The 27,710-nt window shown below is 47.3% G+C and overlaps 1 protein-coding gene across 3 annotated transcripts in view; it reads left to right on the top strand.

Annotated features, from left to right (window-relative positions):
* The first annotated feature begins 683 nt into the window (after window positions 1-683).
* The window catches only part of ulk2 (unc-51 like autophagy activating kinase 2), a 127,709-nt gene continuing 100,682 nt past the window's right edge, over window positions 684-27,710 (top strand). For 2 of the 3 annotated variants that reach the window (XM_038814595.1, XM_038814596.1), the window contains exons 1-3: window positions 684-876; window positions 18,213-18,305; window positions 24,986-25,027. In XM_038814595.1, the coding sequence (XP_038670523.1) occupies window positions 787-876; window positions 18,213-18,305; window positions 24,986-25,027 (225 nt within the window). In that variant the 5' untranslated portion in view covers window positions 684-786. The remainder of the gene's footprint in view (window positions 877-18,212; window positions 18,306-24,985; window positions 25,028-27,710) is intronic. The other variant, XM_038814594.1, reaches the window with a different exon arrangement.

Below are 27,710 nucleotides of genomic sequence, written 5' to 3'. Positions count from 1 at the left end.
CCCCCCTCTCTCTGTCCCTGACCCCCCCTCTCTCTGTCCCTGACCCCCCTCTCTCTGTCCCTGACCCCCCTCTCTCTGTCCCTGACCCCCCCTCTCTCTGTCCCTGACCCCCCCCTCTCTCTGTCCCTGACCCCCCCCTCTCTCTGTCCCTGACCCCCCCTCTCTCTGTCCCTGACCCCCCCTCTCTCTGTCCCTGACCCCCCCTCTCTCTGTCCCTGACCCCCCCTCTCTCTGTCCCTGACCCCCCCTCTCTCTGTCCCCTGACCCCCCCTCTCTCTGTCCCTGACCCCCCCTCTCTCTGTCCCTGACCCCCCTCTCTCTGTCCCATTCCCCCCTCTCTCTGTCCCATTCCCCCCCTCTCTCTGTCCCATTCCCCCCCTCTCTCTGTCCCATTCCCCCCCTCTCTCTGTCCCATTCCCCCCCCTCTCTCTGTCCCATTCCCCCCCCCTCTCTCTGTCCCATTCCCCCCCCTCTCTCTGTCCCATTCCCCCCCCTCTCTCTGTCCCATTCCCCCCCCTCTCTCTCTCTCTGTCCCATTCCCCCCCTCTCTCTCTCTCTGTCCCCCCCCTCTCTCTCTCTGTCCCCCCCCCCTCTCTCTCTCTGTCCCCCCCCCCTCTCTCTCTCTGTCCCCCCCTCTCTCTCTCTCTCTCTCTGTCTCCCCCCCCCCCCCCCCCCCCCTCTCTCTCTCTCTCTCTGTCCCCACTCTCTCTCTGTCCCCACTCTCTCTCTGTCCCTCCCCTCTCCTTGTCCCTCTCTGTCCTCTCTCTTGCTCTGTCCTGGCTGGCCATGGAGGTGGTGGGGGATTTCGAGTACAACAGGAAAGACCTCATAGGACACGGAGCCTTTGCTGTGGTCTTTAAAGGCCGCCACAGGAAGGTAATGAGCTGGGGACCTGGGGGTGGGCTGGGTTGTCTCGGGTGTTTGAATGTTTCAGTGTTGCCTTCTGTCCCCTCAAAAACCCTTCCTAAACCCCAACCCCTCCTAAACCCCTATCCCCCCAGACCCTTCCTAAACCCCCATTCCCCCAAACCCTTCCTAAACCCCTATCCACCCCAAACCCCCATTCCCCCCAAACGCTTCCTAAACCCCTATCCCCCAAACCCTTCCTAAACCCCACCCCCCCCAAACCCTTCCTAAACCACTATCCCCCCAAATCCTTCCTAAACCCCACCCCCTCCAAACCCTTCCTAAACCCCTATCCCCCCAAACCCATCCTAAACTCCTATCCCCCCCAAACCCTTCCTAAACTCCTATCCCCCCCCCCCCCCCCAAAACCCTCCCCAGTGACTCAAGTTGCCGGCAAGCTCTGTAGACATTTGTGAATTGTCTGTACTCATGTGTGCAAACCTGTGGGCTCTTCTGGTGACTTTTCCCCAGACTTAACTGGTACAAAATTGTAATAAATGCAACTTTAATGTACAGCGCTCAGTTATACAGCTTTAATGTGCAGTGCTGAATGGTAATACAACTTCTATGTTCAGTGCTAAGTTATGATGCAGCGTGGTTATGGTAGCTTTATTGTAGTGTTTAGTTATAATACAGTTTTAAAGTACAGTGCTAAGTTATGATACAGCTTTAATGTACAGCGCTTTAATGTACAGCGCTGTAATGTACAGTGCTAAGTTATGGTACACTGTAATATACCCTGCTGTTACAGTACAGCTTTAATGTACAGCGCTAAGTTGTAGTAGTTTTAATGTACAATGCTAAGTTATGATGCAGCTTTAATGTACAGTGCTTAGTTGTGGTGCAGCTTTAATGTACAATGCTAAGTTATGGTACAGCTTTAATGTACAGCACTAAGTTATGGTATAGCTTTAATGTACAGTGCTAAGTTGTGCATCTTTAATGTACAGCACTAAGTTATGGTGCAGCTTTAATGTACAATGCTAAGTTATGGTACAGCTTTAATGTACAGCACTAAGTTATGGTATAGCTTTAATGTACAGTGCTAAGTTGTGCATCTTTAATGTACAGTGCTAAGTTATGATACAGCTTTAACGTACAGCACTACGTTATGAAACAGCTTTAATATACAGTGCTAAATTGTAGTAAAAGCAGCTTTGGTGGGCAGCATGGAGGCACAGTGGTTAGCACTGCTGCCTCACTGCGCTGAGGTCCCAGGTTCGATCCTGGCTCTGTCCGTGTGGAGTTTGCGCATTCTCCCCGTGTTAGCGTGGGTTTTGCCCTCACAACCCAAAGATGTGCTGGGTAGGTGAATTGGCCATGCTAAATTGCCCCTGAATTGGAAAAAATTAAATTAATAAAAAGGCCCAGCAGATAATTTGCTAACGTGGGCTGGGTGAAAGTTTCCACTCGGTGTGTGACAATACATAACTTGAGACCATACAGATGAAAAATTGATAAAGTAATTCATGGTTAAGTACAAGCCTCTTGACATTGGTGGTTGTAGATCAGTTGGATTGTAGTTGGGCATGTTGTACCGTTGCAGAATATAGAAATCGCATAGCCTGTTCTTTGTCGCTGAGAGGATTTCAGTGTTCTTCAAGTAAACACGCACGATCACTATTTCTGGCTGCCTTTCCAGAACTGGGGTTACGGGGATAGGGTGGGGGTATGGGCTCAGGCAGGGTGCTCTTTCCAAGGGCCGGTGCAGACTCGATGGGCCGAATGGCCTCCTTCACTGTAAATTCTATGATTCATACACACAGGACTCAGCATTCGCATCTTGTGTGTATTTGGGCATGTGACAGGAACTCTGAATGTCCCACCATGCAAAGTCACTTTGTTGTCCCCCTTGAATACTGTCAGGGAGGTGCAAACTTAAGTGACTACACCCTGGCTGTAACATATGTACGTAGGTGTTGGTTGAGGAAGCATTGAGTAAAGTTACATTGTCCCTGCTGATATTCACTGTAATGTATGACACACGGGCATGAGAGAGGTAGAAGAGGGTACCTGCCACTTGTGGAAGCCTACATTAAGGGTGATGGGAGCAAAGATTCTGCTTTGCTACAAAGCAGAAATAGACCTAGTCACATTTGTGCTGAGCTGAGCAAATGTATTGACTTCCTGCCATTTGATCATTTTGGGGGCGGATACCAAATACAAGTGACTGGTGAGTATGGTTTTTAAAATTATTTTCGCCGTTCTATATTAGTGACCTAGTTTCTCTTTGAGTTTTGCCACTTTGGGATGTGCATTGCACGAGTAATTGCTGATAGCTCAACAAATAATCGTTCTGACATGGCCCTTGATAGTGGGTAGTAACCAGATGCCTGATAATGGATAGTAGTCGCAACCAAGCCCAGTCCTGTCTATATGGAAAATTTTTTAAATTGTCATTATATATTATATATTTGTGAAAAGCCCCTAGTCAAGACACTCTGGCGCCAATTCGGGTACACAGAGGGAGAATTCAGAATAATAATAATCGCTTATTGTCACCAGTAGGCTTCAATGAAGTTACTGTGAAAAGCCTCTAGTCGCCATATTCTGGCCCCTGCTCGGGGAGGCTGGTACGGGAATTGAACCCGGCTGCTGGCATTGTTCTGCAATACAAGCCAGCGATTTAGCCCACTGTACTAAACCAGCATGACACAGGGAATGTTCAAATTATCTAACAGCACATCTTTCGGGACTTGTGGGAGGAAACTGGAGCATCCGGAGGAAACCCACGCAGACAGTGACCCAAGCGGAATCGAATCTGGGACCCTGGAGCTGTGAAGCAACAGTGCTACCATGCTGCCTCTAGCTACACAAATCATGGGTTCATCCATTCAAGTTATTGGAGATCTCACTTGCCCAATTTTGGATTTGTTTCAATAATTATGTCCGTTTCTTAAAAAACAGCCAAAATAATTTGTCTGCTAATGTTACTGTCAGCGTGTGTTAAGCATCTAAGAATAGTGCAGGATTTCATATCTTTAAATTTCTCTTTGTTTGGGCAGAACCTGAACTGTACTTTGGCCCCTGGTGTAAATGGTGTACTCTGATTGCAATGTGTTACTTTTCATTTTTATTTTAAAGGGATACTTAAGTAAATGGTTACAATAGAGTCATGATTATAGAGTTTAAGTAAAATTAACATTATTTTGACAAGGTCCGTAAGGATGTACGGTAAGGTTATCCCGTGAGTTGGTGCATAATGAACCTGACTAGTGAATAGTGGGAGATGCACGAGATCTGTCCCATAGTGGTGGAAAGATGCCAGACAGAAGACAGTTAGTTGCCTCTTATGGTACCTCCAGGATATTGAAAATCCGTCACATTTATGGAGTGTATGCATGTAAAATGTCATAAACAGCAAGTTAGATGGTTGAACATTTAACACTGTTTTGCCTGGATCTTGGTAGAACTCTGTTCTGATTGATTATTCCAGGGTTCTTTTGTGTCCACCTGAAGATCAGATGGATGGAGCCTTGATTTAGGATCCTTTGCAAGACACAATATCCCTGACAATGCAGCACACCCTCAGTACAATACTCCAGAGTCAGCTTGTTAACTAGCTTGTTAACTTGTTAACTCCAGAGTTAACTATGTATCTGATTCTTGGCGTGGAGCTTGAGCCCATAACCTTCTCACTTGAGGAAAATGTGTACCAGCTGAGCCGAGCTAGTTTTTGAGGGTCTTGCCATTTGATTCCCAATATATGTTTTAACCATCGTCAACCCATTCGAAGGGCAATGAAGGGATTCACTGTGTTGCAAAACAAAGTGAGGCTTCCCATTTGTAAAATGGCTTTCTTTCCCGTATTGTCATCCACCCCTGTTAATCGGGGTAGAGATAATTAGAGATTTGGCTTGGGGCTTGATTCCTGCTGCTGCAGACCTTGATTTTTGCTTCTTTGCTTCAGTAACTGCACAGAAAAGCTGTTTAATAAAATACTGCACAAACTAGCACAATCTTTTTCTTCTTGGGATTTGTCCCAGAGGAGAAAATCTGACATCAAAGTAATTGGTCTTGGTTTAGCCATTGGGGGTTTACTGGAGAGTATTGGCCATTTTGGATCAACAATGCTGATTCTTGCCATGATGTCCTTGATGCCGGTGTGACCCCTAGCGCGCTGCCGGTGTGACCCCTAGCGCGCTGCCGGTGTGACCCCTAGCGCGCTGCCGGTGTGACCCCTAGCGCACTGCCGTTGTGACCCCTAGCGTGCTGTTTAGTATTCCTGGATAATGACTTTTTGCCATTAAAATGCTGCTCTTCAGAACGGAACCCTGTCGAGTCCAGTTACCTTTTTGAGTGCTGTGTAAAGGATCTGGTGGGATTCAGATTTCAAATAGCATGGACAGATTTGCTTATTTATGATCGGTCAATGTTACAGTTCAGTTGCAAGATCAATTTGGTGTGGGCAAAGGAAATGTAACTGGAGCCTTCCGTTGTAGTCAGTGCAGTATAACTTAGTTCTTCTCTCTGTACAATTACTTTTCCAAAGTTGACTTCTCTAAGCATTGCTATTTTCTGACGGAATAATTTCAGTAACATGTAGTTTGTCTTTCAATGCTTGTGCTGTGAAGTCCTGGAATGCCGGTGTCAGTGTAGGGAGTCGAGCTGCATCAGTACGGCAAGTTATTGATAATTGATGTTATTAATAAACATCCCTATTAGGAAGTACTAAAGTCACTGAATCAAACTGTTTTGTTGGTGGTGGTGAACAGCCATGTAACTAGGGCAGATGCGGAAGAAGTTGGAATAGGATCCACTGTGCCAGAAGCAAAGGTCAGTGAGTGCTTCTACCTCTTGAAGGTTCAGCTTCCTTTGTCCTGGTGACCGTGTACAGCCACTTTTGTCATGGGTTTTGTGAGCTGTTGATGAATTTGCTGAAATCAGTGGTTTAAGAAGAATCGGAGCCTGGAGAGGGTGTTACTTGAAGATCAGTCTGGCATTGCTGTGCTCTGCTGTGCAATATTCAATATTTACCACCCCTCAGCTGGCTGATTCCCAATACTGATTTAACACCAGCTTTGTTGTGGTAAATAGATGGTAAATTATTTCACAGCATTGTTGAAACTTAGCTTAAATTGTAGTAAACTAGTCGAACTGTGCTTTTACATCAGTCAACAGATTAATTGTTACAGATTAGATTTTGGATAAGCATAACATACTGAATCCCCATTTGTAGTATAATTCAAGTGCTGCTCTACAGCACAGTGAATCAGTAATGTGAGAAAAGTCAGGGGGAAAATAACAACCGGTTAGCCTATTGAAGCCTAACGTTCTAGTTACCAAATTTCAATTGGAGTTCTGGCTGCATTTTTAAAAAGTCTCTTTCTTGCCTCCGATATCCAGCAAAAGCAAAGTCCGGCCTAACCTGCCGATTAGCTGGAATGTGCCATGTGGTTGCACATTGGTTAGCACAGTTGCTTCACAGCTCCAGGGTCACAGGTTTGATTCCGGCTTGGGTCACTATGTGCGGAGAATGCATGTTCTTGTGTCTGCATGGGTTTCCTCCGGGTGCTCCGGTTTCCTCCCACTGGCCAAAGATGAGCAGGTAAGGTGAATTGGCCATGCTAAATTGCCCCTTAGTGTCCAAAAAGGTTAGCTGGGGTTACTGGGTTACGGGGATAGGGCTACGGCGTGGGCTGAAGTAGGATGCTGCTCTTTCCAAGAGTCGGTGCAGACTCGATGGGCCGAATGGCCTCCTTCTGCACTGTAAATTCTATGATATTGTTAAGATACTTTGTCTTTTCATCAGCCGCATAGTGAGTCAATGACATCCACATCTTGGGGACCTCACTTCTCCGCCAAGGAAAATGAAATGACTCAACTGAGCCTGTCATGCACATTTCCCCAATATCAGACAGAAAATGGGACATTCGCACAAATAATGCAACATGAGTGGGCAGAGACAAAAGAAGATGAGGCAATTAAGTGGACATTTTTTTAAAAAACGTTTGTTTTTTGAGCAATGCCATGGTAGGTTGATGAGTACAGAAAGTACCATGGCAGAAAATTGGAACATTAGTCGCAGTATTCCAAGTTACAACTTGTTCATTTCTTTTAATGTGACTATTGGAGCATCGATTGTACCTCCCAAAAAATAGAATAATTATCACCATATAAGATGTATTGTTCTACAGCATCTCGGGCAGCACGGTCGCACAGTGGTTAGCACTGTTGCTTCACAGCTCCAGGGTCCCAGGTTCGATTCCCGGCTTGGGCCACTGCCTTTACGAGTGTCTGTGTGGGTTTCCTCCGGGTGCTCCGGTTTCTTACCCCAGTTCCAAATGTGTACAGGTTAGGTGGATTGGCCATGACAAATTGCCCTTAGCGTCCAAAAAGGTTAGGTGGGATTATTGGGTTACGGGGATAGGGTGGAAGTGAGGGACTTAAGTGGGGTGCTCTTTCCAAGGGCCGGTGCAGACCCGATGGGTCGAATGGCCTCCTTCTGCACTGTAAATCCTATGTTCTAGTTCTTTCTCAAATTGCTGTGATCCTTAGGGCTGGAAAATCCACATGTTCTGTTGCTTTAATTTTAAAAGCTCTCACTTTTTCCACATTGTTCATGTTGATTGAACACAGGCTGTGTGCATGGGTAGGGTGCACCCTTCCACTTCTGACTATATGATTTCATTTTTTTTTTAAATAAACAATTTAGTGAGGTATTTTTGGCATTACAAACAGCAACAGTATAAAAAAAGTATAACAAAGAGCAACAAACATAGTGCAATCACCGACTCCATCCCTCCAAGACCTGCCTATTTGGCCCCATACTTACGCTACCCTAAACCCCCCCCCCCCCCCCCCCCCCCACTGACGATTAGTTCTCCGTGAAGAAGTTGATGAATGGTTGCCACCTCCGGGCGAACCCTAACAGCGACCCTCTCAAGGCAAACTTAATCTTCTCTAGGCCGAGAAAACTCGCCATGTCAGATAACCAGATCTCTGACTTTGGGGGCTTCGAGTCCCTCCAAGCTAGCAGTATCCGTCTCTGGGCTACCAGGGAAGCAAAGGCCAGAACATCTGCCTCTTTCTCCTCCTGGATTCCTGGGACCCCGAAAATCGCCACCTCTGGTATCATTGCCTCCCTAGTTTTCAAAACTCTGGACATGACGTCCGCAAACCCCTGTCAATATCCCCTAAGTTTTGAAGACACCCAGAACATGTGGACATGGTTCGCTGGTCCTCCCGCACATTTTACACACCTTTCCTCCACCCCAAAGAATCTGTCCATCCGGGCCACTGTCATGTGGATCAAGCTGAGCCTTGCGCATGTTGCGGTCGCGTTGACTCTGCTCAATGTGTCCGCCCATAAGCCATCCTCCAACTCACCCCCAAGCTCCTCCTCCACTCATACCTGCATGATTTCATTTCTAAACTTTTCTTCTGCCCTGAGCTGTTTTGGTGTTGACCGCCCATGTTTTGATATTTCTTGTCATCCCTTTCGAAACTACCAACGTTGGCGATCCCTCGTTACTGAGCTGTGCTCCTGTGAGGTAAAACTGGCCCTGTCTTTTGGGCACACTGTTTATCCAACATCCATGTTAAAAGCTGGAGGAAACAAGACAATTTAAATATAATGTGGAGATGCTGGACTGGGGTGGGCACAGTGAGAAGTCTTACAACACCAGGCGAGCTGCCCTCCGAAAGCTAATGATTCCAAACAAACCTGTTGGACTTTAACCTGGAATTTAAATATAGGCAGGGCTCTAATATGAAGCCTCATTCTAAACCTTATTGGTGAGTCAATGTGTGCACCACTGACACATAGCAAATGCCTGATTCCATCAGGAAAAAAGGAGACAGTTGAGAAATTATAAGACAGATTCTCCGAGAAGGAAAGAAGCAGGCCTGGAATATCCTCTTAACAACTGTTGCTATTGGTTGAAACATTTCAGGAAGCAGGCTGGCTGAGTGTTTGCATGTGTAAGTTTGTGTGTGTGACCTGTTACAGGTAAATTGTCTCTTGTTGAATCGATTACACTCATTCATAGAGTCGTAGAATCTCTGCAGTACAAAAAGAGGCCATTGGGGCCCATCGAGTCTGCACCAACCCCTTGAAAGATCACCCTACCTCCCGCCCTGTAACCTCACCCTAAGGGGCAATTGATCATGTCCAATCCACCTAACCTGCACACCTTTGGACTTGTGGGAGGAAACCGGGGCACCCGGAGGAAACCACGCAGACCTTGGGGAGAAAGTCCACACAGTTAACCAAATTGAACCCGGGTCCCTGGCTATTCTCAAATGTTCAATCTTTAAATACTTTTGAAAATTTTTGGCAACTTTCCACTTTATGACCTGTTTAAATTTTGTAGTTGATATATTTACATTTTCTTCCCTCCAATCCAAACACGCAGACCGTTTAATACAATATTAACTCTCTAATTCTAACAACATATTATCTGCTATTGTACAATTTTACATTTCTTTCTCTTTTTCTCGACTTTTTTCCTCCAGGTATTTGCTGAAGTTTGTTTCTATATTTGCTAGTTTGACATTTGTTCTGTGTGGCCATTATTCATGTGTGAACTGTGACAGTGTGTCACGAAGGTTGTTGATTGTGGAGGTTACCAAACTGCTCATCTGCACTTGCAAAGTTTGATGGATAAGGAGCATGAAATCTGGGCACTGAGGCAAGTTGTGACAACAGTGCTATCATAGTGACTGTGATCAACTGACTCTATGCAGCTAGTCTATTGGACCTGTAACCTATTGAGTCTGAATAGTTTCAATTACTGAGTAAGGAAAGAATTATCAGTGGAGCTGACTTACATTTACAATCAAAATATCTTGTCTTCTTTTGAACATTGGTGTCTTGAATTGTGTGCATTCACCCTTTGTCAAAATTACTCCGTACAAAGGTATGTCTAAACTCCATCAAAGGAGGGCTTTTATCAGTTTGACCCATTTAGTTATGTTCTTGTGAGAAGGTTTGAGGGTTTCCACCGGTCTTGAATACATCCAGATGAACATGTTGCAGAATTGAGGAAGTGGATTACTGTCTTCTCATTTAAGACTTGTCTATTAGGTTTCTCGGATAGATGTAAAAGATCCTAGAGTACTTTTTGAAGATGTGCAAGTTCTTCTCCCAAGTGTCCTGGCCAACAGTCAACTTGACTAATGACACCAAAGGAAGATTAACTGATTTTTCACTTCTATTGTAGTCTTTGGGAGTTGGTATGCAAACCTGCACCACTTTTTACCCATACACAGTCACGCCACTTCAGAAGCAATCAATTGGTTGTGAGGAGCTTTCAGGATTAACAAGCATGTGAAAAAGGTTGTGTTCTGCAAATGCAGGTTCATATTTTTCTGTTGATGCTGCTGGATTTGTGAAAGTGACTTGCAGCTCTGAAATGCAGATTAAAAATAAAAAAAACAGCAGGTGGTAGAAAATATACGTATTTATATTGCATCTTTCAAAACCTCAGGATATCCTAAGGTACTTTTGAAGAGCAGCCACCATTGTAAAGTAGGAAATACATAGCAAATCTGGCAGAATCTTTGGACCAAATGGATGAATTTAAACATTTTGGGTGTAGGCCCTTGTCAGAAATATTTTAAGGAAGGGTCCACACCAGAAGAACTCACAACGGTTCTCGCCGCAGATTCTGTCTGGCTTCCCATGTGTTTTCAATATTTTAAGAATGTAAGAAATAGGAACAGGAGGAGTCCATTCGGCCCCTCAAGCCTGCTCTGCTGTTCAGTAGATCATGCTCAGCTCACTTTTCTGTTTGCCCACCATAACCCTAGGCTCCCTTGTTAATCGAAAACCTGTTGACTCTCATTTTGCTATAAATATATATTTTTTTAAATTTAAAGTACCCAATTCCTTTTTTCCCAATTAAGGGGCAATTTAGCATGGCCAATCCACCTATCCTGCACATCTTTGGGTTGTGGAGGTGAGACTCACGCAGACACGGGGAGAATGTGCAAACTCCACAAGGACAGTGATTCAGGGCTGGGATTGAACCCAGGTCCTCAGCACTGTGAGGCAGCAGTGCTAACCACGGTGCCACCCTTTACTTTACTATGTTAAAATACCCAGTCGCCACTGCTGGCAGGGGATGGGAATTCCAAATATTAATGACCCTCTGAAAATAAATTCCCTCTCCATCTTAAATAGGAGGCCCCTTATTTGAAACTGAGCCCCTTAGATCTCAATTCTCCCACGAGGGTGAAAACGACCCCCAGTGCCCACCCTCTCCAGTCCCCATAGAACCGGATATATTTCAGTAGGTCACTCCAATGAGTATAGGCTCAACCTTTTGTCATCCCCAGAAACCAGCCTCATGAACCAAATCAGAGAATCTCTCTAGTGCAGATGGAGGCCATTCGGCCCATTGAGCCTGCATCGACCTTCTGGAAGACCACCCTATCTAGACCCTGTCCTATCTCCGTAACCCCACCTAATCTGTACACTAAGGGGCAGTTTAGCATGGCCAATCCACCTAACCTGCACGTCTTTCGACTGCGCGAGGAAACCGGGGCACCCGGAGGAAACCCACGCAGACGGGGAGAAAGTGCAAACGCCACACAGTTACCCAAGACTGGAATTGAACCTGGGTCGCTAATGTGCTAACCACTGTGACACCGTTTGAGTTATGCTATAACCTAATTGGTTAGGTCACATTTCTGTTGTGTATAAATTTGAAAGCCGGCTAGTGCAGAAAGTAGAATTTTTATCTCTGTTTCAGGATAATGGAGATGTGAGTTTCTAAAACTCTCAATATAGTTTTACTTTTTCCCAGATTGAGTGCAATATAATTGCCTAAAGGTCATGGTCTTCAAAACATTTCCTGGCACATCAGAATTACATTCTCCTATCTTCATTTCTCATCGCCAGCAGCATGGTTGAATGACTAATGTCGTGTATAGCAGTTTTCATGTTAATCCATGCAAACTGTCACAGCAGAAGTATCTTATCTTGTTTTCAGACATGGCTTTCAGGAAAGAAAGAACAATGCTTGCCAATTTCTATTGAATTGAATTGAACCCATTCACAGGATTTGGAGTTGTGCAATATCGTAACCCCCAGGCACGTACAGCGATGAAAATGGCTCAATTGGTTGCACGATTTGTACTTTAGAACATAGAACAGTACAGCACAGAACAGGCCCTTCGGCCCTCGATGTTGTGCCGAGCCATGATCACCCTACTCAACCCACGTATCCACCCTATACCCGTAACCCAACAACCCCCCCCCCCTTAACCTTACTTTTATTAGGACACTACGGGCAATTTAGCATGGCCAATCCACCTAACCCGCACATCTTTGGACTGTGGGAGGAAACCGGAGCACCCGGAGGAAACCCACGCACACAGGGGGAGGACGTGCAGACTCCACACAGACAGTGACCCAGCCGGGAATCGAACCTGGGACCCTGGAGCTGTGAAGCATTTATGCTAACCACCATGCTACCCTGCTGCCCCTGAGCACTTTGGCAGGCTCAATCGGTTATTTGAGAGAGCGACTAAACATCTCTGACTAAATTACACTGATGGGAAACTTCAGAAGATTATGGTGTGAAAATGGAAATGTTGCATTGAAAGAATAACAGGAATGAGGAATATTTGGCTAATGGTAAAATTCTTGGTAGTGTGGATGAGCAGAGGGATCTCGGTGTCCATGTACATAGATCCCTGAAAGTTGCCACCCAGGTTGATAGGGTTGTGAAGAAGGCCTATGGTGTGATGGCCTTTATTGGTAGAGGGATTGAGTTCCGGAGCCATGAGGTCATGTTGCAGTTGTACAAAACTCTAGTTTGGCCGCATTTGGAGTATTGTGTACAGTTCTGGTCGCCTCATTATAGGAAGGACGTGGAAGCTTTGGAACGGGTGCAGAGGAGATTTACCAGGATGTTGCCTGGTATGGAGGGAAAATCTTGAGGAAAGGCTGATGGACTTGAGGTTGTTTTCGTTAGAGAGAAGAAGGTTAAGAGGTGACCTAATAGAGGCATACAAAATGGTCAGAGGGTTAGATAGGGTGGACAGCGAGAGCCTTCTCCCGCGGATGGAGGTGGCTAGCACGAGGGGACATAGCCTTAAATTGAGGGGTAATAGATATAGGACAGAGGTCAGAGGTGGGTTTTTTACGCAAAGAGTGGTGAGGCCGTGGAATGCCCTACCTGCAACAGTAGTGAACTCGCCAACATTGAGGGCATTTAAAAGTTTATTGGATAAGCATATGGATGATAAGGGCATAGTGTAGGTTAGATGGCCTTTAGTTTTTTTTCCATGTCGGTGCAACATCGAGGGCCAAAGGGCCTGTACTGCGCTGTATCGTTCTATTCTATTCTATTAAATAAGCAATTTTGCATTTGAAATATTTTGGGCACAGAGTGAAAAAGGTTGTGCCTTTGTTAGACACAGCCTTGCATGATAGGCAGCTTTGTTCTTGTTACCTGATTTTAAACTGGTTGTGGTTTGTTGTGCTCTGCTTTCCTCCGAAACGTGGAAAACCGCTGCAAAGATGTATCGTTTAAAAAAAAAAAGGCAAAAACAGAAAGACTTCTATTTACATGCATTCAATGACCATCAGACATCTCAAAGCACTTTACAACCCATAAAGCACTTTTTGAAATGTAATCACTATTGGAATGTGGGAAACCAGGCAACTAATTTAAACTCCCACTAACAGCAATGTGATAATCAGATCATCTATTTTTGTGACGCTGGTTAGGGGATATATATTGGCCAGTACACTTGAGAATAATTTCCGTACTCTTCGAAGTACTGTGTTGGGACTTTTTTTAAACACCCACCCAAGCACCCACTGGAGCCTCGGTTTTAAACAACTGACCCAAAAGACAGGTAGTGAGTGCTCAGTGCTGCACTGGAATGTCAGCCTTGATTTGTGATCATTGATAAATTGAGGGTTTTTGTTTTTATGGGGGGGGGGAAATTATGTCCCAATGGACACTTATTATCATGAATCAACTAACTTAATGCGAATGGCTAGGTAAGGGTTTTTACCTAGGTGGTCTGATTTTGAGTGCAAATTGTGACATGGGGCACAATTCTCCCAATGGGAACAAAGCTCCCTCGCGGGTGTGTTTAGCCGCATGTTTCCCGGCGCTCGCAGTGCCAAGAAATCCATGGCTATTCAACGCACGTGGAATAATGGGCGTGAACAGGGAACCTGAGGCCAAGGTTACACATAACCCCATTTGGTACAGTGGTGAGCTCCGCTCGCCGCGGAACTCCCCGGTGTAGCGAGGTGGCATCCCGATCTCCAAGACCCCGAAAACGATCCCCGACATCTCCCCTGCCCGAGCGCAATCTAGGAGGATCCCTCGCCCTCCCAACACCTTTGCGGGCAACCCTGGCTCGATCACGTGCGTGCAAAAAATGCCAACTTGGCACCGTTGCAGTGCTACCCCAGCAATGACACGTTGGCGGTGCCAGCCTGGAACTGCCAGGGTGCCCAGGTGGCACGCAGTGCCTGGGCACCACCCTGCCCAAAGGGTTTGCAACTGAGGGCTTCCGATCTCTTTGGAGACTCCCATGAATGCCGTTCTGTCTGGTCCCTATTTGTGGGGACCAGTGCTGGACACGCTCGCCTGAGTTCTCGGTGAGGTGATGGGTTGAATCCCAAAGCCTCGGGTACCTCTGGAATCTGCACATTAGATTGAGGCCTATTGCCTCACTGTAATATGCAGGTTTGTTAAGTGAATCACATCGCAATGTCTTGCGAGATTGCGGTGAGTCTCGCGAGGCGTTGCGAGCCGGGTAGATCCTGGGAGCAGGACTTCCAGCTTTCAGTGGCCATCCTGCGCTGCTGTAAGCTCCTTTTCGGGCGCTGCGTGGTTGCTGGATTGTGCCCATTGTTTTTGAGGCATTCTGCCAGGTTTATTTCTTTAATTGAGCTGCATAGCTTTCTGGCTTCACACAATTTACTTCAGATTGCATTGCTGAAAAAAGTCCGATCAATTCGCAGCCATGTAGAAGGGTTCCTGTTCCAAACTCGAACAACATGAATGATAATCCATGTGATAATTGCAGTACAGCAAGGGCACAACTCTATTGAATCTGTGTTATACCAAACCATGGGGGTGCTTGAGGCAGATGCTGGAGCTGGACCATCGAATGTTGGTGTTAAATTTTGTTTGATAAACTCCTGTGAAGTGTTTAGAAATGTTTGACTGCGTTAAAGAGCTATTTGAATGCAAATTCATGTTGTTCAAATCTGGAAAATACAGTACTAATTCTCCTCGTGTTCAATAGTGTATTAACAGCAAGAGAAGAAAAAAACTGAGTTCATAATCAACACTTGTCAATTTAAAACAGTTGGTTAAGTAAAAACATAGTGATGTCCAATGAGATTATTAGATCAGTGAATTAATTTGAGTGATAGCCTGCAGCCATAGTGTACACCCTGTAGGTTCATGCATAGTTTCTCTAACGCAAATAATTGAATCTGATATTTTCATTTGCGTCAACATCCTTGCTGTGATCATTAACCAGGAACTAGACTGGACTAGCCATATAAATACCGTGGCTACAAGAATAGGTCAGAGGCTAGGAAAAATGCGGCGAGTGACTCTCTTTCTGACTCCCCAAAGCCTGTTCACCATCTACAAGGCGCCAGTCAGGAGTGTGATGGAATACTCTCCACTTGCCTGGATGAGTACAGCTCCAACACTCTTCAGGAAAAAGCAGCCCGCTTGATTGGCAGCCCATCCACAAACATTCACTGCCTTCACCACTGATGCACAGTACCATCAGTGTGTACCATTCACAGCAGTGTTTTTCAAACTATTTTCCCGGTACCCACTTTTACCTATTGACCGTCTTCTGGAACCCACACCAGCCGACCGCAACGGCCCAGATTGGCGGACGACCGCAGCCCACCATTTACGCTTACCTTTAATCTGACAGATGAGCCTGCTTGGTCCTCACAAACTCTCTTGTTTTGTCATTCAATGTTACATTTCAGCTGACTATTTAAGTTCTTGCTGCATCCTTTGAAAAAAATCAAGAGGTTTGTTCTCAAACCCGTCATGCCGAGTCTTCAAATGCCTGTGAGGTTATGAGGGTTTTAAACTATCATTTGCCAGTAATTCCCTGCATACAACACACATGGGCTTTGCATCCTGATTTGCATTTGCAAAATTAACAATGCCATACCTCAGGAAATCATCTTCATACTGCCTTGTTCTCGATTTCAGTTTTTTCTTAATGGGTTGCACACCAGAGACTTTGGAGATCTGGATGTAGCTCATACCAGCATTGTTTTGTCCGGCCGTGGACTCTTCCGAGAAGCGCTCTCCAGCAGGTTCCATTGTGAGAACCTGGTCTGTTTGTGTCACAGTATATAAAATCCTGACAGTACAGAGGAGGCCATTTGGCCCATCAAGCCTGCACTGACCCTCCGAAAGAGCAGAACCTGCCCTATCCTTATAACCCCACCAACCTTTTGGACACCAAGAGGCAATTTTTAGCATGGCTAATCCACTTAACTTGCACTGAGGTAGGAAACGGGAGCACCTGGAGGACACCCATGCAGACACGGAGAATGTGCAAGCTCCACACAGTCACCAATCCACCTAAGCTGCACATCTTTTGGGTTGTGGGGGTAAAACACACGCAGACACGGGAGAATGTGCAAAGCCCAGGGCCGGGATTCGAACCCGGGTCTTCACTGCCGCAGTGCCAGTGCTAACCACTGCGCCACATGCTGCCCTGAGGCAGCAGTGCTAACCACTGTGCCACTCTGCATGCACCTCTGGCCCTCTCTTCCTTATTACAAAATAATCCATCTTCACCCAGTCCTATTACTTGATAGTTGGCAGCTACAAAATGGAGGATCTCGCCTCTGTGATTTCGCGCCCAAAGCTCAGATGTATGGGCGCATGACGTCAGTATACGCGCTGGGCGCGTGACCTGCTCTCCGCCGCTGCTTCAGGTGGGAAAACGGCAGCGTTTGCAGTTAGTTAAAAGCGGTCACGGCCATCATCCTGAAAAGTCAGTCGAGGCCTTTTGGTGCTTTTTCCGCGATCGGGGCTGCCCTGAGCAATTGCTCTGCGACCCTGCCGACACCCATCCGCAGGGTCACGACCCTGAGTTTGAAAAACCCTGATCTACAAGATGCCATGCAGGAACTCACCAAGGCCCCGTGGGCAGCACCTTCTAAACCCCCCAATCTCTACCATCTGGAAGGGAAAGGGCCCATGGGAACACCACCTGGAAGTTGCCCTACCAGTATTCTGACTTGGAAATATGTCACTGTTCCTTCACTGTCGGTGGTTCAAAACCTGGAACTCCATCCCTAACAGCATAGTGGGTGTACCTACACCACATTTATTTGAAGAAGGCAGCTCACCACCACCTTTCTTCTCAAGGGCAGTTACTGATGGGCAGTAATTGCTGGCCTAACACATATCTCGTGAAATAGGTGCCTCAGGTTTTGCAGTCTTAATTATACTGTACTAGACTCTGTTCCTTACCAAATTTTATTAAAGGTTAATTGGCTTTTATGCCAGGGAGGAGAGATTTACCTACTTTATGTAAAAGTGCGTTAGTTTGACCAGGTAACAATCTGTGCATTAACCATGAACTGAAACTGATATTGATTCTGGTTATCTTTTAAGCTGGTAGTTATATACACGTGAGTAACAAATAACTTTTTGTTAATTTCTTTGCACAACTAAAATTGGAAGGCGTTGAGCAGAGATTAGGCACATAGCTGCAGAAGGAAGAAAAAAGTGTCCCACACCCCTCTTGCATAGCAACATTCTGAGACTTGCAGTTAATCGCCACCTTCTTGTGGCTGATGAAGTGTACAGAAAACTGAAGAATAAGTCTGAATATAAATAATGTGAACGCGGGTGGAGGAGAGAAGGGAGCATGAGCAGGTTTTTCAACCTTGAAAATAACTTTTCTGTACAAGTGCTACATTGCGTCAAACATCCATATTAAATTGTGCAACCTGTCGATGTTGGTTCTGTGAATTTCTGGACTAAGAATCTGGATTTTTTGTTTTGACGTTATGGTATTGCTGCGCTCAAAGATCATGTCCTTCCGTCAATTAGTTCCATGTTTAAATACTGCCAATAGTTCAGGAGTGAGATTGCTGGCATGTTTTTGCATACGTTAAGTGAGATCCTGTTACAAACCATTAGTTAATGCTTTCTGGTTGGAGCTAAGCTGTCTGCATCTCAGTGAAGAAAACAAGAAATAGATCAACGTTGCATATACATCTGCATCTTGGAACACTACCGTTGCTACCTTTCTCGATGTTGATCTGCAACTTTACATTTAATCTCCCACTGCACTTGTAAATTGCCTTGTTTATCTTTCCTTAGAAACCAGATTGGGAAGTAGCCGTGAAATGCATAAACAAGAAAAATCTGTCAAAATCACAAATCCTGCTTGGGAAAGAAATCAAAATATTAAAGGTACAGTGTTTCTTTTGAATTAGCACCAGGTGAAATAAAAAGTGAGAAATTGTCTGTTTTGGTTTTAGCCACTGAAAATGGCTCTTGTTTGGCCATCTCATTGGACCAAAGCTGAACTGTTGCAATTCGGTTACTGACTCTAAAAGTCTTCATCAGGTTCTGACACTGGATTCAAATTGGTTGAGTAATGATGAACCAGATTGTATGATGTACTTTCTAAATATGCCAGTGATATTTAGTGATCTATTTTATTCAAATTTCGGGTTGGTCAGTTTCCTCATTTGGGCATTACCGGCACACTGAAATTGGATTCAATTTAAAGCTGATCTTTACACCTGCACAGGCCAGGTTTTGTTTTTCTTTTTCAGTTCCCTTCTTGCATTGTTTTTTTAATAAACATTTTATTGAATTATCAAACAAACAGTAATATACATATAGCCAAAATTTAACACACAATACAACTTCCATAAACAGCCAAATACTAACCTCCCCCGCCCTCTAATGTGTCCAAGTCCTTAAAGCAATAAATGAACGGGCATCATCTCTGGTAGACCTTTCCCCACCAAGCCTACGATGGTATACTTGACTTACTCCAGATGCAAGACCGATATCAAGTCTTCCATCCAAGCCGATGTCTTGGGTGGAGAGGGGGGGATCTCCTGTTGAGCCATATATGCCTCCTGGCTATTAAGGAGACTAGGGCGAGTAGAAAGACTGGGAGTCTAAAACTCCAAATATTGCAACCAGCCGGCACGGTTATGAGGCTGTCTGCAAAATCTTGCAGACACCGTTGCAAAAACAAACCCCCATAACAAATCCCCCCCCGGTTGCTGCTGAGACTGACCACCCTCTACCTCTCCGCCAGGAAATCGAGAAAAGGCTGCCACCGCAGGAAGAACCCTTGTACCGACCCCCTCAGGGCAAACTTAATCTTTTCCAGCCTGATGAACCCGGCCATGTCATTGATCCAGGCCTCCGGGCTCGGGGGCTTCGCGTCCCTCCACTGTAAGAGAATCCCACGCCGGGCTACTAGAGACGCAAAGGCCAGTGTACCGGCCTCTCTCGCCTCCTTCATTCCCGGCTCCGATGCTACCCCAAAGATCGCGAGCCCCCAGCCTGGTTCCACCCTGGAACTGACCACCTTGGACAAAGTCCCCGCCACCCCCTTCCAAAACCCCTCCAACGCCGGACATGCCCAAAACATGTGGGTTTGGTTCGCCAGGCCTCCCGAACACCTCCCGCATCTGTCCTCCTCTTTCTCTCCCCCCCCCCCCCCCCCCCCCGCCCCCCAGCCGAGGCCTCCTCCTCTTCCTGCATCATCTGATAAATCGCCGAGATCCTCCCCTCACCGACCCACGTCCCCGAGAGCACCCTATCCTGCACCCCTCTAGGCGGCAGCAGCGGGAACTCCGTCACCTGCCACTTAACAAACGCCCTAATCTGCATATACCTGAAAGCATTCCCGGGGGGAGGCCCCACTTCCCCTCCAACTCCTCTAAAGTTGCAAACTTCCCATCGAGGAAAAGGTCCCCCATCCGCCTGATGCCTGCCCTATGCCAATTCAAAAACCCACCATCCATTCTCCCTGGTGCAAACCGGTGATTGCCCCGTATCGGGGCCTACACTGAGGCCTTCACTTCCCCCCTGTGCTGCCTCCACTGCCCCCAAATTTTGAGGGACGCCACCACCACCGGATTCGTGGAATATCTTGCCGGGGGGAGCGGAAGCGGGGCCGTCACCAATGCCCCCAAACTCGTACCCACACAGGACGCCACCTCCAGCCTCTTCCATGCGGCACCCTCCCCCTCCATCACCCACCTGCGAATCATTACCACATTCGCAGCCCAGTAATACCCACACAGGTTGGGCAACGCCAAACCGCCTGCCTCCCTTCTTTGCTCCAGGAATACCCTCCTTACTCTCGGGGCCTTCCGCGCCCACACAAACCCCAGAATACTCTTATTCACCCTTTTGAAAAAAGCCTTCGGAATCAATATGGGGAGGCACTGGAAAAGAAACAAAAAACTCGGGAGCACCGTCATTTTAACCGACTGGACCCTGCCCATCAACGAAAGCGGCAGCGCGTCCCACCTCCTGAACTCTTCCTCCATCTGTTCCACCAGCCTCGAAAAGTTAAGCCTGTGCAGGGATCCCCAGTTCCTAGCTATCTGGACCCTAAGATATCTAAAGCTCCTCTCCGCCCTCTTCAACAGGAGCTCCCCTATCTCCTTCTCCTGGTCCCCCAGGTGCAACACAGACAGCTCACTTTCCCCACATTGAGCTTGTAGCCCGAAAAGTCCTGAAACTCCCCAAAAGTATCTTCAACAGCTCTGGCATCCCCCCAGCCGGATCCGCGACGTACAACAGTAAATCGTCTGCGTACAACGACAACCGGTGCCCCCCCCCCCCCCCCCCCCCCCCCCCCCCCCCCCCCCCCCCGCACAATCTCCCTCCAGTTCTTCGAATCCCTCAGCGCCATGGCCAAGGGCTCAATCGCCAACGCGAAGAGCAGGGGAGACAAGGGGCACCCCTGCCTCATCCCCTGGGAAAGCCGGAAGTCCTCCGACCTCCTCCCGTTCGTCACCCCAGATTCCACCGGGGAGCTGTACAGCAACCTCACCCAGCTGATGAATCCCTCACCAACCCAAACCTCCTCAGCACTTCCCACAGATAACTCCACTCCACCCTGTTAAAAGCTTTCTCCGCATCCATCGATGCTACTATTTCCGCCTCCCCAGCCACCGGCGCCATCATCATAACATTAAGAAGCCGCCGTACATTGACATTCAGCTGCCTCCCCTTCACAAACCCCGTTTGGTCCTCGTGGATAACCATCGGGACCACATCTTCCACCCTTCTGGACAGTACCTTTGCCAACAACTTTGCATCCACGTTAAGGAGCAAGATTGGTCTATAGGACCCACACTGGAGGGGATCCTTGTCCCGCTTCAGGATCAAAGAGATGATTGCCCTAGACATCGTCGGGGGCAGAGCCCCCCCTCCTTGCCTCGTTCAGGGTCCTTACAAGCAGCAGGTCCAGCAGATCTGAAAACATCTTGTAAAATTCCACCGGGAACCCGTCGGGTCCCGGCGCTTTCCCTGTCTGCATACTCTCCAGCGCCTCCATCAGCTCCCCCAGCTCGATTGGGGCCCCCAGACCCTCCACCCGCTCATCCTCTACTCTTGGGAACTCCAGCCCATCCAGAAAGAGGTCCATTCCGCCCGCCTCCCTAGGGGGCACCGCCTGGTACAGCCCCTCATAAAAGGATCTGAACACCCCATTGATGTCCCTGCCACCCCGCACCAAGTTCCCTCCTGCATCTGTGACTCCCCCTATCTCTCTTGCTGCCTCCCGCTTCCGGAGCTGGTGGGCCAGCATCCGACTTGCCTTCTCCCCATACTCGTATACCGCCCCCTACGCCCTCCTCCACTGCGCCTCCGCCTTCTGGGCGGTCAGTATATCGAACTCCGCTTGGAGACTGCGACGCTTCCTCAAAAGCCCCTCTTCCGGGATATCCGCATACCTCGTATCCACCCGTACCATTTCCTCCACCAGCCTCTCCCTCTTGATCCTCTCCCCCCTCTCCCTGTACGCCCGAATGGATATAAGCTTCCCTCTAACTACTGCCTTCAGCGCTTCCCAAACCACCCCAACTTGCACCTCCCCGTTATCATTGGCTTCCAAATACCCCCTATACCCCTACGGACCCGGCCCCACACTTCCTCCTCTGCCAGAAGCCCTTCATCTAACCTCCATAGGTGGCGCTGATCCTTCCCCTCCCCCAGCTCCAGGTCCACCAAATGTGGAGCATGGCCAGATATGGCTATCGCCGAATACTCCGCCCCCACCACTCTCTGGATCAGCGCCCTGCTGAGGACAAAAAAGTCAATCCGGGAATAAGCCTTGTGAACATGGGAGAAAAAGGAGAACTCCCTACGCCCCCGGCTTCAAGAACCTCCAAGGGTCTACCCCTCCCATCTGATCCATGAACCCCCTCAGCACAGAGGCCGCTGCCGGCCTCTTACCCGTCCTAGACTTCGAGCGATCCAGAGCCGGATCCAGCACCGTATTAAAATCCCCACCCGGGATCAAACCCCCCGTCTCCAGGTCCGGGATCTGGCTCAGCATGCGCCGCATGAAGCCTGCATCGTCCCAGTTGGGGGCATACACATTGACCAGAACCACCCGCTCCCCCTGAAGTCTACCACTCACCATTACATATCTACCTGCACTGTCTGCCACCACATTAGACGCAACAAACAACAAGCTCTTCCCGACTAAGATCGCCACCCCTCGATTCTTCGCATCGAGCCCCGAGTGAAACACCTGTCCTACCCAGCCTCTTCTCGGCCTCACCTGATCCGCCACCTTAAGGTGCGTCTCCTGGAGCATAGCTACATCTGCTCCCAGCCCCCTCAGGTGTGCCAAGACCAGGGACCGCTTCACCGGTCCATTCAGCCCCCTCACGTTCCATGTGACCAGCCGAAACTGGGGGGGTCTTCCCCCTCCCTCTGCGCCGATCAGCCATAGCTCTCCCGCGGCTCACCACGTGCCCAAGGAACCTCCCAGCCCCCCCTTCACCAGCCGTTTCCCTATGGCCCCTGCAGCAGCAACCCGGTACCCCCCCCCCCCCCCCCCCCCCCCCCCCCAAAAGCTAGGGCCTGCCCTAGCTGCGTAACCCCTAACATTGTACTTCGTACGTCAGCCGACTCCTGCTGACCCCGGCTACCCCCGCCATACCAACAACCCGCCCCCCCCGATGCAACGCAACCACCAATCTCCCCTCCTAGTGCCGGACCCGCCCCCAACTCCTCCAGCGCGGGCCGAAAGCCCGCGCTTCCATCCCGAGCCCCGCCCCCCCCAGCCCAACACGCGGGAAAAAGACGGGCACATGATCCAGCGGGACCGCGAACAGATCCCCAACCCTCCACCAGTGGAAAAAACTAAAACGCACCACAGTAAATAAATAACAGCCCCAAAAAACAAAGAAGCAGAGCAACGACAAAGCAACATCAAACACAGCCAATAAAAACGAAAGGATACCAAGGAGGACAAAGCCTCAGGACAATGTACATCATTCCCCAGCCCCCCAGTCTTCAGTTCGAGTCCAATTTCTTTGCCTGGACAAAAGTCCAGGCCTCCTCTGGAGAGTCAAAGTAGAGCTGGCGGTCCTTGTAAGTGACCCAGAGGCGAGCCGGTTGTAACAGGCCAAACTTCACCCCCTTTCCGTGAAGCGCTCCCTTCGCCCGATTGAAGCCAGCCCTTCTCTTCGTCACCTCTGCGCTCCAGTCCTGATAGATCCTAATGTCCGCATTCTCCCACCTGCTGCTCCTTTCCTTCTTCGCCCACTCACGGTCAACGAAGCGGTGGAAGCGGACCAGCACGGTCCTAGGCGGCTCGTTCGGCCTGGGCTTCCTCAACAGCACTCGATGGGCCCCCTCCAGCTCCAAGGGTCCTTGGAACAACCCTCGCCCATTAACGAGTTCAACATCACAACCACGTAGGCCCCGAAATCCAAACCTTCCAGCCCCTCCGGGAGGCCCAAAATCCGCAGGTTCTTCCGACGGGAGGGGTTCTCCAACTCCTCCATCCTTGCCAGCCATTTCTTGTGAAGCGCCTCGTGCGACTCCACCTTCACTGCTAGGCCCAGGAGCTCGTCCTCCGAGGTCTTTAGCTGTAGCTGCCGGATCTCTGCAGCCTGAGCCGTCTGAGTTGCCATGATCTTATCCAGCGAGGCCTTAAACGGTTCCAGGATCTCAGCCTTCAGCTCCCTGAAGGAGCGCTGAAGCAGGTCCTGCTGCTCCCGCGCCCACTGCTGCCACGCTGCCGGTTCCCCGCCTGCCGCCATCTTGTTTTCCTTGCCTCGCACCTTTCTCTGCTTCAAAGTCGATTTTCTGACCGCTCCGCTCCTGGTCCAGCCCATCCACCGGCAGCTGAGCACAGTGGCCGCGTTCCCACCCGGGGAAAAATCGAACCAGCGCCGCTGCGGGCCCTTAAAAGAGCCCGAAAGTCCAAAAATAGCGGGAGCTACCGAACGTGCGGCTTAGCTCCGCATCCCCGCAACCAGAAGTCCCTACAAAGCTGAAGTTAATGGGCTTTGAAGAGTAAACATTTTTAAAGTTCAACCATTTTCACTGTAGTTGTAATATGCCGACTTCCCAGGCTCCCTACTTCAAATAATGAATTCTTGTTTTTTTAAATAGTTTTTCATGCATTATTTTTAACTTCTTGCAGCATAACATCGATGGAATGTAAATGCCATTAATCCAGTTGTATTTCTTAGCCTGACTTTGCTGATGTTCTTAATGAAAGTGATTTGCTATGTTAGCGTGTTGACTGAATTCTGAGCTCTTTTATCGCCTTCTTTCTGAAGTAGTGGGATGCAGCACCAGAAACACACACCTCTCTGATTATTGTCAAATTAATGTGTAGTACACCTCTGGTGTTAACGTTTTAGTGAATGGTTTATTCACAGATGCTTGGAATGTAGCTGCCAGAAGCTGGTATTACCTTTTTTTTTAATACATATCTCCAATAGTGTCTGATAGACTGATGAAGAATTTAGTTCCCTTTGAGAAAAATGATTACAACAACAGAAGAGCTAAGCTTTTTTTTGGCAGGACTTCGTGTTTTTCTCTATGCATTATTTCATTTACACATTTTGTGCTTTTGATTTCAGGAGCTTCAACATGAGAACATCGTAGCACTTTATGATGTTCAGGTAAGATACTTAATGTTTTTGTCAATTACAATAATAAATAACCTTTCAAATGAATTTATTACAGCTATCATTTCCATGCAAAGCTAGCAAAAAAAATATGAATTAGTTATTTTGTGTACCTAATAGTGGCTGCATCTGCCTCTGGGCCGTGGGTTAATTTAGCTTTATTGCTTGAAGTTATGATTTAAGGAAAGATGTTACAGACAGGGGAGAGAGGCAAACTGAACTCCTTTATTTTTCTTGCTGTCTGTCCATGGCAGTGGTGTGGTTCCCCCAACCCCTGTTGTTATGGGGTCAACTTTACAATGACTCGCAGCAAACTCTCTTTAGGGTTAAATCAGAAGTATTGTTTATTGATATATTATAACCCCCCCCCGGGGATGGTCGTCTCAACTACATACATACACATGCAAGCAGACAAGAAGGAGATGGGAAGGGAAAGAGTTTTACAACTAGGAATGACTTGAAACAAAAGAAAAAGCCAAGGGTTCCTTCATATAGGAGTTAAAGTTCAGGCTGGTTCAGCTAGCTGAAAGCAAGGGTTGCCAAATTCCTTTCAAGGTGGTGATGACATAGCAGGATAAAGTTGGTGTACAAAGACTTGATACACTACAGGCAATGGCAGGAATCTTTCAGGCTTCAAGAGGATTTAGACATGAGGCAGACTTTGTTGTCAACCTAGAGTCCTGCTTTGATGTTGACAGGCGGGATGTTAACACAGCCTACTGCGCTGGGAGTCCATGAATATAGCATTGGAACTTGTCAAAGGACAGGGAGCTTAGTTCATGTCATATTGTCCATTGATGAGACAGTTTCAGGATAATGATCAATTTCCATGTCTCTGGCCAAAATCCATAGTTTACCTTCAATAGAATGTGGCTATTCACACACCCTTGGGTAGAATCAGTTTTGATGGTCCTGTCTTTGTTATCAGTCCAGGCCGTGGAGACAGGCCATCTGTTGCTCCATTGTTGCATTATTGTAATTGGTCCACACAATGATGGGTGTGAGATTTTACAAGGATGAGGGTTGAGCTTTGTCCTGCAATCAGTTTCCAACCTGACCTGTAGCAGCCATGATTTTGATCCAGGAAAGCCAATGAAAAAAATATATAAATTTAGAGTACCCAATTCATTTTTTTCCAATTAAGGGGCAATTTAGCGTGGCCATTCCACCTAACCCTGCACATCTTTGGGTTGTGGGGTGAAATCCACGCAGACACAGGGAGAATGTGGAAACTCCACACGGGCAGTGACCCATGGCCGGGATCGAGCCCGGGTCCTCAGCGCCATGAGGCAGCAGTGCTAACCACTGCGCCACCATGCCGCCCGAAAGCCAGTTTTAAAGAAGTAGAAAGTAGCATTTGATTTAAACAGTTTCATGATCTGTGTTGAAATTGAAAATCGCTTATTGTCCCAAGTAGGCTTCAAATGAAGTTACTGTGAAAAGCCCCTCGTCGCCACATTCCAGTGCCTGTTCGGGGGGGGGGGCGGCTACGGGAATTGAACCCAAGCTGCTGGCCTGCCTTGGTCTGCTTTACAGACCAGCTATTTAACCCACTGTGCTAAACCAGCCCCTTTCATATCTTAAGGACATGACAGAAGAAAAACATTTTGTATTCCAATTTTTTTTTCATGGAATGTTTTTCTTTCAAATACAAAACCGCTATTAACAATGTGTACCGTTCACATGATTCATTGTATCAGTGTTTTGTCACCAGAATATGGGAGTCATGGTAGTATCAAATGCAGAAGATTTGCATGTGATTTCTTAGTCTAATTATATTTTGACAACGATGAATATTAACACTGAATTTGCCTCCCATTTATCCTGGTTGTAAAATATTGCCTGCACTTGTGTACTTTTTGTAAACTATACTAAACTATTTTTGGATGTACTCCAAATTATTTGCTGAAAAAAAAAAACACCATGTGAACAACACATCCCATTATTAATAAACCAATTGTCAGCAATTGTGGTGAGGAAAGTGAGAATCCATTAATTGCTTATGCCTTGGGTTGCACTGCTAGAGCATTACTTTTGGACAGTGTCACTCCCATAACCACCTCCTGAGTTTCATGAGTTTTGCTTATTAAATTCACCACATGAAATTGTCTGTAATTAAGAGTAAGTACATTTTTAATGATGTGATAATTGCTGATCAATCAGCCCGTCGATCAACCCCTCTGGCCCAGAAAGTCAACAATTAAGAGTGCAGTTTTCAAGTAATGAATTGTTGTTGGCAACCTTCTTTTTAAAGGATCTGATCATTTTTCTCTCTTTTAGCCAATCTTTCCTTCTCTCTATTTCTCTCTCAATGTGATTTGACATTGGAATCACCTTTTTAATTTTCTTATCTCCTCTGTTCCTCCGCTGTTTATTTTTTAATCCTTAAATCTCATTAGTTAAGGAGATACACTTTAGGCTCTGTCATTCACCCAGTTCGTCACATTATCTTTTCGCACTTTCAGGGCAAAGTATTTTTGCCTATGTGCAACAAAACTTGGTGCTGTGTCCCAATAATTATTAACTGTAGCCTCTTTTTAAAAAAAAAAAAGCATTTGCTGCTGCATCAGCATGACATTTTAAGCACTTGGCAGAATGAGTCAAGTGGCAGGCAGTTTATGCTAAATACTATGTCTGCTAATACTCTATGGAGCCACTAGTGTCCGAAATGTTTGTA

The sequence above is a fragment of the Scyliorhinus canicula genome, chromosome 12 (genome assembly GCF_902713615.1).
Source record: "Scyliorhinus canicula chromosome 12, sScyCan1.1, whole genome shotgun sequence".
In the NCBI taxonomy this organism is placed as follows: domain Eukaryota; kingdom Metazoa; phylum Chordata; class Chondrichthyes; order Carcharhiniformes; family Scyliorhinidae; genus Scyliorhinus; species Scyliorhinus canicula.
The sequence above is the reverse complement of the archived record's forward strand: the minus strand, read 5'-3'. Positions and strand labels throughout refer to the sequence as shown.